Genomic DNA, 17,046 nt, shown 5'->3' with positions numbered 1-17,046 from the left:
GAAACAAGAGGGGAGGAAAAGAAAAGAAAAAGACGAGGAGGGGGGGGGGGGGGGGGGGGGGAGAGGAGATACCCGAGGGTCACAGCACAGGAAACAAAACAGAGAGAGAAACAGACAAACGTCTCTGGATGAAAGGAGAGAATGAAAGGGACGAGCAGAAACAATCTAGAAACTCAGCACTACAGGAAGCCAACAGTACCTTGCAAAGAGAAACGTTTTCGCATTTTGACACACCCTAACAACCGCAAACCTCAATGTCCTTGTAAAGGACAGGCCGACACAAAGCAGTGCATAATTTACAGGAAAACGACACGTGGCTTTAAAAATGTTTCACACATGAAAATCTGAAGCATGGCGTGTAGATCGAGAGGATGGATGTTGCGGCCATTTTTGCGAAATTACTCAAACTCGGTCTGAATGGATAACGAGCGCGAGTGAAAATCAAATTTCAACTTGCCTAAAAAAATTCTCACTTATCAATTACATTTACAGGGTGAGGATTAAGCAGTGTGGTTCAAAGCTGTTCCCTTCGATGTCTAACCCTGTTTTAAACTCCTAAACAACTTTCTCTCTGTCCGGTTTCTGTGCTCCTTCATCATGCTGCTTGTTCTCTAAAAACTCCTTAGGCTTAAACAGAACATCTTGATTTGTGATATTAAGTACACACAGGCAGACTCTGCTACTTTGTTGAGTAGGTAGCCTCTCAAGACAAGTATCTTATGGATCTTATTTAGGGGCATCCGAGTGAAAGGGACTGAATACATTTTCGCAAGACTTTTTTTTTTCAGATTTTAATTTGTGCAATTTTGGAAACCATTTTCCTTCCCCTACACAAAATCCCAATAAAATGCATTGAAGTCTGTGGTTGCAGTGCGATGAAATGAAATAACATTTGCAAGGTACTGTATGTATTTACGGAAAAAAAATAAAATAACAAGAATATATATATATATATATATATATATATATATATATATATATATATATATATATATATATATATATATAACTAAATTAACAAAACAGAAATTAACAGAAAAAATTATCTTCTAAAACTAGGAATTAATTGAAAAAAGTCTAAAATGAAATCCTACAAACTGGCAAAGGAAGAGAGTCTAAGCTTTTTCTGTTTACTGATGGAACATATCACTCAAAATCTAAAATCAAACACATAGAAGGATTAATAAATACTCATAAACTTGCTGCATAACCTCCAGTCCTTAATGAGTAACATCATTACATGGATTCTTCACAGGCCACATCCCCCTACTTCAAAGAAGCTAGAGACAGTTGGGCAAAAGTTAATAGTTTTCCATAATTCCAACAATTTACAGAGAAAAAAAAAAATCGTCAGCTCTTGCCGTGAATTCACTACTGTTCCATGAAAAGTAAATGTAAATCAAGTCTTGCAAAAAAAAAAAAGTAGAAAATAATCAGAAAAAAATACCCAGAATTGGATACAAGTTGAAGAGAAGAAAGAGACAAAGAGACAAAGAACAGATAGATCTGTTAGAAAACAGACATGATTGTGCAGGCATCTCCTCGTCTGAGCATGCTGGAGACAGACAAGCAGACCGACAGACAGGCAGCCCCCGTGCATAACACAAACACAGCAGGTGCAATGCAGCATGACAAAATGAGTTTTGATCTAGAAACGAGGGGGGGGGGGGAAACAAAAAAAAAAAAGGGTTAAAAAAAAACAGCAATTTATTAAGCGCATTGTGAGTTAATTTGGCAATAATGTGAGCAACAGGATGGAGGTAGTGACTCAAGATGATTTTTGAGGAAGTTTTATATATATATATATATAGATATATATTTTTTTTCTACATAAAACCTAGATTTCCATTCGGATTCAAAGAGCTCCGACTAAAGAATCAATTGCAGGAACACAGGTGAGTGCTTAAGAATAAAGCAAGCTCATAACCAAGGATAATCCCTCAGTTGCTCACAGCGCCGCTAGCTTTACCTTAATCGAGCCGGGCTCTCGATCCCCCACCCACCTTCCGTTTTCCATACATTTTGTAAGAGCTGCGGACCTTCAGTCTTTATTAGAGGAGCTATCATTAGTCCTGTCCTCTGCTGGGAGTCTGCTGGCAACAGCCTGGGAAGGACTTGGCAGAGTCAGAAGGATTACGGCAGTGTCTCTGTGAGCTATACGGCTGACATTTACAGAGAACCATCCTGTCTGACTCAAGGACACAATTTTCATTAACCACTGTAAAAAGAGGGAATCATTATATCCCTGAATATATAAAAATGAGAACGAGTATGATTAATATCAAATGCCACTCAATACAGATTGTATTAGAGACGCCGGTGGAAATGGGAATGGAAAAAGGACAAAACACAAACAGTAGGGAAGAGGGGATGCTTTAAATAAAAGTGTTATTGGGAATAACACAAAACCAAGACAAGTTAAAGTTTTCCTTTTTCTTCACTGCAGTTGTTTTGGGTGTAATGAATTAAAAGTGGCTTAATTCTTATTGCTTATTGATGAAAATTTGATTAATATACCGACACATTTTTTTTTTTTCATACATGAGAACAATATCATTTTACAGCTGGAGAGGCCTGAGTCATCTCCTACCAGGAACAACTTATAGGCTAAATGAAAAGCTCCAATGTACATTTGCTAGAGGTATGAATAAGTTTGAGCTTAATTGTCTGTCAATAAAAAAAAAAAAAAAAAAAAATTATATATATATATAACATAATTGAGTTGAAAAACCATGAAATGTTTTCATTTGAGCCATTCTGACTCAAGAAGTGAATTGTAATTATACTTTTTAAACTGTCAAAATATTATTACTGGTGTGAGTGATTAATATTAAAAATTTTAAGTGAAAATACTTTATGTGTTATAATGTAAATGATGTAAGATGCATGTTAAATCAGGTGGAAGATATTTGCCTAGATTTTTTTTTGTGCTAAAACTAATAAGCCAGCTGCAAAAGTTGTTATTGTGCTATCATGTAAAAAGCTGAATAAACACTTTAACAAATAGTTAAAAGATTTACAAAAATGAAAAAGAAAAAGTGAAAATGCTTAAAATAAGTAACACATTCAGGTGTATATGCTGTGAAATCCCTTCACATGTCTCAAAAATATGTGGAATGCCAATAATGTTACATGAAAACAGATGCTTTGTGGCGTGATGGAAATGACATCTTCCATTGAATTGAATTTTGTGTTTATCGTATCCACAGTCAGTAAGCGCTTTCATATGTGGTGAAATAGTACAACCTTCCAAAAACACGGCTGACGAACTATGAATCACTCATCGACGAACAATTTTCAAAGTCAGCACAAAATCTAGCCCTAGTTTTATAGCACGGTTAGCAGCAGCTCCACCACCAGCCGCATGGGGAAAGACTTGAGCATAGCGTTAAACTCACTAAACTCGCTAAACCGCAGAACAACTCTTTATGAAAGTGTCTCTTTGTGAATTTGGAACTAGAATCGCACGATATAGCGAATCGCAGTAGACGTAACAACAATGTTCACAATCTCGCAGTGACAAAGGACTTCTTGGTCACAATATCGATAAGTGATAACTTTTCTTCTTACTGACGCATTTCCAATAATGAAAGAGAAAATGAGTCGTGAGAAAAATAATGTGAATTGATCAAAATCTATTTCAGAATCGCAATATTCAACAACAACATCACAACGTCCTGCGTTCCTAATACTGTGTAGCACTGACTGGAACCAAAAAGACAACCTGTTATAAGGCAAATATCAACAAGGCATATCAAAACAGAAAAGAACCAAGCTAACATTAACCTAGCCTATACACAGAGATCTTCCTGTGCAAAAGCCTCAGCGGAGAAAAATGCATGCTTTTGCACGCACATGTGCCAAGTAGCATCTTCAAAAATGAATAATAAAGCTTTTAGAGTAAGTGTTGCTACAACTTTCGAAGCGGATAAAAATGTTCAGAAATGTCAGATGGGAAAAATGTCAGTCACTGTTAAAAATATAAAGAAATAAAAAAAAATATCCTGAACGGCATTATGGATGAGTCAGTTTGGTAGAATCACAAAGTTATAGATAGAGCGGGTAGTTTAGACAAAAAACATTGTGAGAATTTTAATTTGTAACCTATTTCAGTAAAGATCGTAATACTTTACAAAATTGATAGGCTTTAAAAAAAACATAAAAATAAGTTTTGTTTCCAATTAATATATACGTCGAGCATATGATTAGATTTGAAATTGTGTTTAGTTTCTAAAAGGTAAAATTTTACAAAATTAAAAATCAAAGTTAGAAAAGAAACAAAATGGATAAATGAATACATTTAATACAGAGCACCAGATTTAGGCAGGTTAAACGCAGAGAGCGTCTTTATCACACCACACTGCTACTTTATGTATTAAGAATACTGAAAAGATTCACATTACTGACAGCCGTCTAAATCGAATCATCCAAATATTTGCTTGCTTTGAATGTATTTACAATGTGATAAATACATATAGCTAATAAAAAGCAAAGAAAGATATAAAACCACTGCACAAGGTCTGTAAAGCTAAAATAAACACCTTCTTGTAGCTCTCAGAAGTAAATTGGGTAATTAGGAACAGGTCTATAAAATTTATTAGAAAAAGAGCAGAACCGATAAACTGAACAGAGTGCTCGGTTGAACACTTGTTCAAACACTGTGTGGGTGCACGAGTAAACACGTTGAAAATGTTTTATATATATATTTTTTTTTTCTTTTCTCGCAGCACAATTGCAAAGAATTAAGGGGTTTTCACCGTTTAACGTGCGTAACGTTAATAGGTTCAGAGCATCTGGGGAAAATCTCTCTGTCTGCAGGCTGAAAACCAGCACTGATAACAGGCCCTCAGACAGCACCGTACTAAAAAGCAGATGTTATCCTGCTTGTAAAGATTACTGCATGGCTGAAATGGGTGGGGGGGAATGTTTCAGATGAATCTTAAAATGTATTTATAGCATTTATTTTGAAAATCGCCTCAGGCTATGGAATAGCAGGCCCATCCGGCTTATTATCAGAAGACTGATCAACAATCAGCATCTGATGTCATGGCGAAATGAAAGCATGGCCTTTTTTCAACTGTGTCGGTTTAATGTATCGTTCTAAAGTGAAAACTCGAGGGAACAAAACAAAGGCGCTGCAGATTCACAATGCTATATTTATCTAAACGAAGATAAATCCAAAATGAAGAAGAAAAAAAAAAGATTAAGTACAACCCCTAAAGCCCTTTATGCCACATGGTGACTTCCAAAAATATTTATACAAATTGAGGTTTTTATGTTTTGCCACATAATAGCCACAAACTTCAAGGGAGCGTACTTGGATTTGATGTAAAAGACCAACACAAAGTAGTGCAAAGAAGTGAAGAAGAAGAAAAACAAAAAAGGAGATAGCTTCCAGATATTTTTGTTTGTGGTGTGCAATTTGTATGTAGCTTTCCAAACATCTTTGAAGAGCAGCCTTCACTGCAGCACAGCTGCGGCTCTGAGGGTGCGACTCTACCAGCATTTGCACATCTAGAGACTAAAATGTGAGTCTCCTCTTGTTTACAAAATTGCTCCGGCTAAGTCAGACGGGATGGAGAATCTTCGTGAGTATTGATTTTCAAGTCTTGCAACACAACCACAACTGAATTTAGCTTTGGACTTTGACTGGGCCGTTCTCACGCATGAATAAACTTTGAGATAATATATCAAGCCGTTTGCTTTGTGTTGTATTGCTGCTGGAAGGCGAACCTCTGCCACAGTCTCATGTCTTTTTAATTTTTTTTTCCCCAAGATTGCCCAGTATTTAGCACCATCCATCTTTCCCTTGACTTCCTCCCTGATTAAGAAGAAAAGGATGATGCTGCTGACATCATGTTTCATTGAGCATGGTGTGTTCAGGGTGATATGTACTATTCATTTTTTTTTTTATTCTACTCATAAAATTATATTTTGGACTCATTGCTTGTAGCCAACTTTAGACAGGACCTTTAATGGCTTTTTGTCTTATCCATAGAGGTCTGATTTGTGTAGCGCGAGATTCTTTGCCAGATATTCCAACTTGAGTTTTGATGTATCGCATAAAATTCCAACAAAATTCAATTTTTAGAGTGAAAAAAATTTTGAAAAGTTCAGAAATTGTAAATGTTTCTTGGAATGCAATCTAAAAAAAAAAAAAAAACTAGAATATAAATGTGTACTTTCCTTACGCTATGAATTTAAGATCTCCTCAGAATATTTTTTGAAATGGGTGCAGATATTTTTTTTTCCACTTTTAAAAATATATTTTGTTTTGCTAAGTAGAGCACTCATTAGTAAATCCTGCCATCATTTTACATAGTTTAAGTATTTTTTTAAACCTGTTAGGTAACCAGACCAAGAATGATTCATCGTGAAAACTTCCCACATAGAATACTCTGTACACACAGTTCTGCAGTACAGCAGAGTGGTCAGCAATGTTTAAACTTTACTCTTGCAGCAGTTTCAAATATGCAGTGCTCGAGTTAGGTTTTATTCCCTTGCACATCTTGAGTTCGTGTTATGGACTTAGCCCCGAAGAACCAACTGGTACTGACCGACCAAACAATAAAACTTCGGAACAAAAAGGGGTAGAAGCTTTACAGCGAGTGCAACATTCCCAGTCAGTGCAACAACTTGAGCAAGATGTGATGACATGGGAGAAGGGACACAAAGGTAAAAAAAAAAAACAAAAAAAAAAAACTCCACAATAACAAAAAGGGCAAAAAAAAAAAAACAAAAAAAAAAAGAGCTGCGATACACGACAAGGCTGCAGGTTCAATAATATCACAATCCGAGCATATCACTAGGCGTGAACACACATTGCGCCATGCTCCTGTGTCAGTCCGTCAGTCAACACCCATGCAAGCGGTGCTCCTTTCTCTTTCTCTCTCACTCCTTCCATGCAAACATTGCCTCTTTTTAATCTTCCAATTCTTGGGTCTCCATGACAACAAGATCATACCATGCAGAAAACATTGATCGGGGAGTGAAGGCAATACCAAGGGTTCTGCACACAAGGCCTCACAATGCAGTCAAGGCACTCTGCTGCATGGGCGGACCGCTTCGTCATCTTCGCAGCAGCTTTGCTCTCCTCATTTTTGGACACACGGTTTAAATGTCTCACTTTTAAAGCTACTTTTTTTTTTTTTTTTTTTTTCCCCCTTTTTTTTTTGTTCTTTTTTTGGGGTTCCTGCTGTTTCAATAAGTGACGCTTTCTGAAACAAAGGAGTAACAAAAGCAAAGAAAAGAGCGCACCAACCTTCTCGAAGCTCTGAGGGATGGAAGGGGGTTGATGCAGAACACAATGACGTGGGGGGGGGGAAGAGAGAGAACGAGGAAACACAGAGAGAATAAAAACGGCCAGCGCAAAGCCACTCTCGCCTCACCACAACGCTCCTGCACGAACCTCACACAGCACATACATACAGTGTTCTGATAAGCCACGTTAACAAAGAACCCGAACGTTCGAATCAGAACGTCGGGCGCCGTTTGTGAGCCTACGTGGGACACCAGCACCCAGGGCAGAGTTTGCATTCGGTTCGTTGAGAGAGATTGCGAAAGTTCAGCCAATCTTTATTGGTTTGGCGATTAAAATCAAAGCACGGTGCCTTGCAAAATTAGCCACGGCTCAAACCTTTTCGCATTGTTCACGTTACAACCACAAACGGAAATGTCAAGAAAAAAAAAAAAAAACATATTCCCACAGCACTACGCTGCCATGACTAAGCTTCAGTGATGTAGCAGTGATAGTTTTTGCATGTTGGCCATTTTCTTCCACGTATTTAAGACAAAACCTCCTCTGGAACAAGCAGTTCCCCTCCCAAACAGGTGGTGGCAGAAGTGATCATATCAATTTAGACCTACGTTTATTAATACAGCAATATCTTCAATACAAATATGTTCTGTCCTTATTGAATTATTTTAAAAGCAAATTGGCTCTGGTGCCAATCAGTTGTGGGCTGCCCTGAGCAAACGGTCCCAGCCTCACCAACTTGAAGAAAAAAGTTCTGCCTGATTAATGCTCCCGTTTCTGGCCTGTCCGTTGATGCATTAAAAGGCTATCAATGAGATATCTGAAGCTAAAGATCTTCGGTCTTAATGATCCTATTTGCCCACTAATGCTCTTTCAGGAAGTCTTTGATGCCTTCACAGGTTGGCTAATTTTATCCCGAATTTAAATTAAACCCAGGTGAACTGAATTCTTAACCGACTGCTTAAGGCTGACCTACATTTCTTTCCAGAGGCATCAGGATAAAGCCGGCAGAATACATATAAATGTTTTATATGTTCGTTTGTTAAACATGCATTTAAAAAGCAGGCATTTACAATTACGTGTTGGTTTGCTACAATAAAATACATCGACGTTTGTGGTTGTAATATGACAAAATCTGCAAAGGCTCGAGGTATGTGAATGCTTTAGCAAGACGCCGTATTTTCTCTGTAAGCTGCCTTCTAGTATAGAAATCAGTTTAGTAGTAAGATCAGAGATGTTTCCATGCAGTTAAACCGAGGCATGGGCTCACTTTGGGTCTCCTTTACTGTACGAGATCACACCAAGGTTTAAGGTGGAATGTGGTTGTGAAAAATACCAAAAAAAGAACAGGGTCAACATATATTATAGACAATGGATGGGTTAGTAATACTCGTTTAACAGCACAGTCATGGAAAAGAGGTAGCTTCGTTAAAAAGAGAACCTTAACCGAGGCTTTTTTTTTTTTTTTTTGTTGTTTTTTTTCCTTTTGTCTGTCCACGTGTGTAGAGGTGTTTCGTGTTCGGGTCCTACCTCGCACATAAAGGTTTGCTGGGGAGGAATAGCGCACGCCTTGGGAGTTGTTTGCCACGCACTCGTACTTCCCTTGGTCCGTCTCCTCGCTGTTTTCGATTTGCAGTGCTCCTGCAGGTGGACAAGAGAGGGTTTGCTTGTGTTTGTGCAGAAAAAAATAAAAACATGCGCCTTTTAATTTTTTTTTTTTTTTATTGAGACATCTGTGTGCTAGATGCATCTTCCTGTTCCAGTTTGACCCCTGGGGTAGCCTCACCACCTGTTGCTCCAGCAACCTATACGGTGTTGCTTTGATGTTATTTCTGAGGCTCGGTTTGAATGGATTGCACTCTCCTGATGAATTGTGTGGGTTTTTTTTTTTTTTTTTGGTTTCCTTCACCACTGATCCCCCTCCGATTTTTTTTTTAAACAAATAGCATGTTCATAGTTGAAAGACTCCTTGCACAAAAAGTTGGCAAGAGAAAAACAACTGACTTTTTGTAAACTCGGATGACACTTCTGCTCGTGTACCTCTGTTTCAGCTCGTGATTCCTCTCCTGCTGTCATGAAAAAAAAAAAACAGCCTTTTTGCTTTCTTGGCAGTAAACTGACAGCAGCTTTACCCCGAGGCAACAACCCAACGACACTCTTTAGCTCTTTACTTCTTCAATCTTCATCCTCCCACCTAAAACCCGCCACGACAAACAGTGACTCCCTAAACGTGCTATAATTACACGCTGCACTCATCAGATATTCTTCGGCTTCAAAGGCTGCTATTCTCACACATACAGTTTTATATATGTATGTATTTTACTATTTTCATTTTTGAGCAGACGGCCTTTTGAATTACCAGTAGAGAGATTTTTTTTGTGTGTTTTTTTTTCTTATTTAGTTTTGCTCCTTCTGCCTGCTCTGTCACATTCATGTCAGTGCAAACTGACTTTGACATGAAGAAGCCTGAGGAGGAAGCACACACCCAACGATGAGACTCTGCAGCTCTGCATGCAGAGGAGAGACGAGGCATTGTAACAGACATGCTTTTTTTTAAAGTGCTGGGGAAAAAATAAATAAATAAATAAGTACTGTACACACCACATGTACCACGCAGCAGATCAGTCCATGTAGTGTCTTTTATACATATATATATATATATCAGATTGTCTGAGAGTGATAAAAGGCCTCTGGCTTGTAAAGATGTAAAGGGAGATACAGAGACACATATAAGCAGTGCTGGAATAAAAAGCACAAACTCATTTTCGCAACAAATCTCGCTCTATTGTGAAAAATGTTCAAGCACAAATCCCTGCAATCGAAAATAAAATAGAAAAGTTGTATCTAGAATGCTTTATTTCCACAAGGAAAAAAAATATCCTAACATATAAAGTAAGAGAGTGGAAACTGCTCCCGAAGAGGTCAATATTTCAGAGCAATCATGAGTCCAGCACAGCAGAAACACAACGAGGAGACACAACTACCTAAAAGATAAAATGATTCTTAAAAACGCTGAGGTCTTGTATGTTAACTGTCCTCTTAGTGTCCCATTTTATCCACGTTTGAACTCATTTTCCGTCTTTAAAGAAGACTTTACGAGCTGTGCTGCCGCAGTATGACTGCGTATCTCCTTCTCTACTGGATCCTGAAAACTCAGTGGGAAATGATCAGCTTTGAATTAAAAACCAGACTGGGCCGCCTCGTGCATTAAAAGTTGAAACGGCTTCAGTGAGAAACTGTTTATCAGCACTTCTGTCATATTAAATCTCTCGCACACGCACCAACGTACTTGGTCCCGTTCAACTGTGATCAGTGTTGCCGTGATGTTTGTGTGCGCAAATTACGGAGAAATATATTCTCGCTGGCACAATGGTGCTACACGGGGTAGAGAGGGAGATTTGATTCCCCTGACCAATGAGGTAAAATGATGGAATCGAGTGAATTCCTAAGTTTTTATGTATGTTATCTGTATTTATACATGCGATAAACATTTGCTAAATAAACGTTTGCTAAGTAATGTCCAATTTGGCAGCTGGATGAAATACTGTTTGACTTTTTGAACTGCAGAACTAGACGCTGTGATCCAGCTACTAATTGGTTGCTACTTTTTAGGACAGGTTTGAGAAGAGTTGAATGGTAAGTAGCTGTTGTTTCCTCTGTTAAGCGCAAAGAGCTTAAAATAAGTTAAATATTTTCATTGAAAATGATCTTTTAGTTGCATGTTGTAGCCTCTAGATGCCATAACAAGAAAAAGAATAATATTTGTAAAAAAAAAAAAAAAAAAGTCTGCTTCATTTTGCTGTCATGACAATCTCCAGTTTTTGTTCCGTGTGAACAAAGACCCTGAAATGATTTCAATTTATCAAAAAAAAGCAAAACAAAAACATTTCTACAAACAATTGCTCTATCCTATTATCAGTTCATTGTTGTTACTTGGATAACAGAAGTTAAATAGAAATGAGAACATTCTTTTTTAATTTTATTTTTTTTTCCCAATCTAAAATTCTCTCTGTCTGTGCTGCCAGATTCAGTGGAAGAGCGGGTGCAGGACATGCAGAGGCTATTGTCCTCCATGAGCCTTCGCTTCCCCTCTCTCTCTGCCCTTCATCCTGTCAACCTACTAATGAATAAAGGCCACTAGCGCTACAAGGTCTTCAAAATGTGAAAATAAAAAATAAAAAATTCTCCTAAAATACTGAAGCTATAACTCACCAATGGTAATACATAGCTTTATTCCTAGAGTTGCTGTGAAAACTGTTTGCTAGGATCTGATTAACTGACAGCTTTGCAACAAAATAGGGTAGATTGCATGTAACAATAGCAGCTCATGTCAAGTTAAGTGTGGTACTGGAATCACTTTGATCAACACGGACTATGGTGTGTTAATAATAAAGTGTTATTAGTAGGCAACAAGACATCGGACTGTATTCCAATCTGCAAGTGAAATACAGACGGATCATGTGATATTATTTCCAATTCTGAACAAAGTGTAAGAAGCGCCGGTTCTGTTAGTTACTCAGGATTAAGCAGGAGGTTTCTGCTGTTCGCAGTAAGCTCTCAACAGAAAGAAGGATGCATCCACTTATTCTGCCGCAGCCGTTTTACCACAGTGTCAGATTGGTTTGATGTGATTCAACACCTAAGCGGCGTGAGGCTTTGTTTGCACACGACTGCTGTCTGGAAACTGACGGTATTTTCGGATGTTGTTTGGGGGGGGGGGGGGGGGGGGGAAAGCTCCACGTTCAGATGGCACTGCTTCTCCGTTCAGACGAGATCGCCATGAATCCGCTGCAGTCTTCATGCCAGGTCACAATGTGGCGCTGTGATTTTAGCATGTCCTTCTCAGAATTTGTGTACACTGACAAGATATAGCAGAAGCAGCACAATGCTATCCGCCATTTTTTATTTATTTATTTATTTATTTATTTATTTATTTCGTAGAAGTCTAAATAATGCCAAGCGTTGTATTTGGGTAACACTTTATTTGAAGGGGTGTGCATAAGACTGACATGACTCTGTCAAAAACATAAAGAAGTCTTTATGAATGTCTATGACTGTTGTCATGAAGTGTCATTCGGTAAATAATGACACTCTTAATGCAAAGTTGCTCTAAAAGTTGCATTAAAAGTCCATTAAAAATGCCAACTTTGCATTAAATTGTCATTATTTACAAAATCATGCAAAGCTGGCCCTTTTAATGGGCATTAAATAAAGCAAAGCAAATTTTTCAATATTGAAAATATTGAAAAATATGAAATATTTTTATAGCAGTTCTTAAACTGACTAGAATCAGCAGGTGAAGGTTCCTACAAAAATTGGCAGATTGGAAATCGGTCCATTTTCATTCATGCATGCAAATACATTACTTAGCCATGACTGGCATATGAGAAATCATAAACATCAAGGTTTTGTCAGATTAAAATAACAAAAGTTTAGTTTGTCTCTCTAATTTCCAACATATGTGTGTGCATTTCGCATCCGAGTGTGTTTAGGGAGCCCAGGCAGTGCTAGCTGAGCCTGTCATCCATCTGCTTCTGTCTTCTGCAGTTACATGAAAGGAAAACAGCTCGTGCTCACCCCTCTCTCTCCCCCCCTCCCTGTTTGCCTTCTCTCATTTCTCTGTGGTACAAGGCAGAGTTGGGAAAGAAACAGGAATAAATTAACCGCTCTACAAACCAAATCTTTTCTCCCAAAAGCACCAGAGACAAGATGAGAAGCAAGAGGATGTCAAGTTGGAGGAGAGGTGCAAATGGACAGGTGAATCTCCGCAAACAAGGCGCCGTCCGACAGCTGGAAGCTGCTCGTACTGTTAGCCATCAGCACACATTTAAAATTGGCAACAGGCGTCTTATTTTATGCAAAACGTGGAATTATGATGCAAAAAAAACAAAAAAAAAACAGGTACTTTTATATGCACACCCAGAAAGGTCAGTAGCGTATAAACAAACACCGCAGACGTGAAGCTGGAAACAAACCTGCTTTAATGACAGTCGGTGTGGAAAAAGCCGGACAAAAAGGGGCGAACGAGGGGAAAGTAAATGACCAGAGAAGAAGAGGGAGAGCAGTTTGTTAGTGAGTCTGGAAGCTGCTGACGGACCTGGAATGAGACGTTACTGAAGTAAACTGAGCTGCTGTGAAATTGTGGACGGTGTATTATGTCTGCTGGGCCCAGAGCTCAGCTAATCAGATAACAACAGATACTGCTAACCTGATAGCTTTCCCAGAACATCCAGGTCAGAGAGATCGACTGGACGCTAATTCCTCCCGCAAGGTGAGAGATTAATTTAAGCCAAGGCTGGGACAGCAAGAAAGAGAAAACCTCATACAAAAAAAAAATAAATAAATAAATAAAAATTAGAAACATCAAAATTGCTAATTAATTCATTTAGATGTCATATGTTGTACATCTACAGTATGTTTACATTTGAAATGTCGTATACTGTATATATAGTCATATTTAATAAATTAGTCATATATTTTAGTAACATAAGTGAAACATATTCACGTTAATTACTTCGATAAGATGACTTGCCACTCAGCTAATGAAAGCAGAGCATTTATTAAAACATTTTTAAAAATAATAATACAGAAATATGGGCTTAATGATTTTTTTTTCCTACTTAAAGTTTGCTATTTAAAAAAAAAAAGCATTTCTAATGAAACAAACGAGTCTTATCCAAATAATTCATTGACTATGACCAAACACATACCACATTAACTGTAAATTTAAAGTTGTGCTTCCGTATTCTGAATCATAGCCCTTTCGAAGAACAAATAGGACAAATTAAATCACGATAGTTTCATCATATTTGCAGAATTGGATGTATGCAATAACAAATTTGATTTTTCTGTTGTTTACGTGAGTCGAAAAGATTCACAACTTATCAGTGAAAGATCCGTCAAACCGATTACAGATCTTCCTCAAAACATGTAGTTATTTTTTTTTTAATTGCAATGTGTACGGTGTAGTTTCAAGCCAGACATTGAGTCAAATATTGTGACCCACCTTCTTAGTCAGAGAATAGAAAGAAGAGAATATATATTATATATATATATATATATATATATAATAAGCTAAACTTAAAAAGCATTCACTTTTACTCAAATCTCACTTGTTTATTAGATCTTTAGTCCTGTGACATAGAAAAATTTAAGAAAAAAAAAAATGAATCAAATCATGGTTGCAAATGTTAAATACCTGTCTGTCTGGATCTTTAACTGCTGTAAGAATTTCCTTTTTGTATTATACACATTTTTGCAGGATATATTTTACTTGGCTGCACAGCTTTGCAGTCTTTTTCGCCAGTATGTTTTCTTATGTCACGCATGAGCAACATTTCTTCTCGCACCTCTATGTTGTCTTATCTGTAGCAAATTAGTCCTGCAGAAACATTCGCCGTTTCCTGACAGTAAAAGCCTCTTTATTCCTAAATACTGAGTTTTGGGAGCCAGTGTGTTTATTTTCCACTTTAATCCTTTGAAATCTGTTGTTGTGATTCGACGCCAACAAACTGCCAGGAAAAGTACCCCCCATGGACACGGGATTAGGCGAAGAAAGAAACAATGTTATTCTACATAGCGTGACTTAAAACTGTTACCAGAGTTATTACTGTAACCCTTGATCAGACCCCAGTTTTCAGCAAGGACAAGGCCGTCCATTTTCCAGTAATCAAACCTTTGGGTCCATATTGCGTGCCATCTGTGAGAATGGGTCTTAGAAGGCTGCTAAGTGCTTTGGAAAACTCCAGTTCTTGTTCCCAAATGCCAGTGACAGACTGATAGCTTGTCACGGTTCTCCTCACGCACGTCTAAACCGAAGCAGCAGATGGCCTGGAAAAATAAACCCATGCCTGGTTGAGGTATAAAGATGTCAGGAAAAGTTCAGCAATGCACTGCGCCATATGTTACAGCCCCCCAGGAAGGAAGGAAGTGCATGACCAGCAGGTATCGGATGTGTAAACACAGTGCTGACGGCGGTGGACAGCTACCTGCACGAGAAAAGACCCCCGCAGTTGATGGATACTTAAGGGCTGTGAGAGGAAGGAGAGCCCTCTGTCGTGAGTCTCTCGCTGCATCGTTTTTCATCTTGACCCATATGTGGCATAAAAAAAGCATTTCCAAGACCCAACAGAGACTAGAATTATCGGGGGGGGGGACAGAGAAGAAAGCAGTGGTTGTGGCCCAGCGCAGGCCCCCTGGCTCCGGTCCAGGACGATCTGGCAGCTGCCCACCGAATCAGACGCATTGCTCAGCCGGGACCGCCGTTAAACATCTCATCTAGAAGAAGTGTCTCGCCCATAACACATTTTCGGAGCTATTTTCTGCCTACCTCATGTGTAATTGATTTCCTTAAAGTCATTTCAGTGCTCTGTTTGGTTCATTATGCAGCACATTCTGCTCTTTGAGTTTGCGAGGCCTATTGGTGATTTTAAATCCCATTAAAGGCGGCGATGGATCTCGCCGTGCCATTTGTCTTGCTGCTGTTTCACCGATGTGAAATACGGCCCAATACAGTGTGCCGCTGAATCCCTGCTCAGTCTGTGTGACACTTCAGAGCAGACTGGCAGAAGCATCTAAAGATAAATTATTAGAAAATCTATAATACAAGGTCTGGGGAAAAAAAAAAAAAAAGATGTTTAAAAAGGATTATTAAGTTAGGCACGATGGCTAAACATTTCTAAAGTAGATACTACAGCACTAAAACCTGTACTTATGTTTAAAACATAGAGGTGTTTTGTTTCAGGTTTCATTTTTCCTGTTGGATTCGTGCGGCAGTGAGGTTCTTTTCTCACTGCATTCCACCCACAGTCACAGTGCAGTCTCTTTCTCTCTCTTTTTTTTCCCCCCCTCAAAGTAATTACACTTGTAGGTTCTCCACAGTATATTTCACCATGGCAAGTACCCATTTTTCTACACATCAGTGGACTATTGGGAGGAAATTACACTTAAGATTAGGTCTAGGGGCAAAAATGGGTTTCTCTGCTACTTTACGTGCAAACAGCAGCTCAGTCAAACACGGGGACTCTTCGCACGGCGAAGCATTGTACAGCCGACTCCGAATGGAGAGAAAAATTACGTAAAATTGCACGTTGAGCTACAGGGAAGCAGCGAAATCTGCATCACATAAATCCTGTGGGGGGAAAGAGGCTGAGTGCTTCAATAGAGCCGCTCAATGTCATTTGAAATCAAAATTAAAATAGAAAGACTGTTGATGTTTCTCGTTTGGAGAGACATTTGTCCACAAACTTTAGCATGTCAAGTCATCTATAGTAACTGCAGAGGACGTTGCTTTATTCTCACAATTTCCTCTATACACTGGGTAAAATGATTAGTAAACAGTGTTGTCTTGCTCTAGTGACTTAAAATGTGTCTTAATGTATTAATTGAAATTAAATCAGGGCCGTAGATTTTGATGCACATCAGGGTTTTCTCAAAAGGGATCCGACCGAAATAAACCTAACCGTAATAAACTGTAGCTAAAGGGGCAGTTTTATGTAAAATTAACTTTTTGGAGCTTTATATCGTGTTAGAATGTTATTCCCTCGTTGAAAAGTAAAATGACATATCCATCCATCCACTGTCCATACCCGCTCATCACTGGATCACAAGGATGCTTGTTAACGTGTACGGCAAACTATTAAACCATGAAGGCACACATTACCGACAAGCTGAAAAATCATAGGAGATGATTTAAGCATTTGAACCCAGCGGATAAAAACATCAATAATCAAAACAAAGATACAAAACTGGGGAAAACAGTGTGAAGCCTCACCAATTTCCATCAATGTTTG

General features: G+C 38.4%; 1 protein-coding gene across 9 annotated transcripts in view; it reads right to left on the bottom strand.

The window, feature by feature from the left end:
* Positions 1 to 17,046, bottom strand: part of ptprsb (protein tyrosine phosphatase receptor type Sb) — a 113,781-nt gene that overhangs the window by 42,993 nt on the left and 53,742 nt on the right. For 6 of the 9 annotated variants that reach the window (XM_015055618.1, XM_015055614.1, XM_015055615.1 and 3 more), the window contains exon 6: positions 8,786 to 8,896. In XM_015055618.1, the coding sequence (XP_014911104.1) occupies positions 8,786 to 8,896 (111 nt within the window). Of the gene's footprint in view, positions 1 to 7,261; positions 7,274 to 8,785; positions 8,897 to 17,046 lie in introns of all 9 variants that reach the window. The other 3 variants (XM_015055610.1, XM_015055611.1, XM_015055613.1) reach the window with 1 other exon arrangement.

The sequence above is a fragment of the Poecilia latipinna genome, unplaced genomic scaffold, assembly GCF_001443285.1.
Source record: "Poecilia latipinna isolate Pla-1442-1.1 unplaced genomic scaffold, P_latipinna-1.0 Scaffold1326, whole genome shotgun sequence".
Lineage (NCBI taxonomy): Eukaryota > Metazoa > Chordata > Actinopteri > Cyprinodontiformes > Poeciliidae > Poecilia > Poecilia latipinna.
The sequence above is the reverse complement of the archived record's forward strand: the minus strand, read 5'-3'. Positions and strand labels throughout refer to the sequence as shown.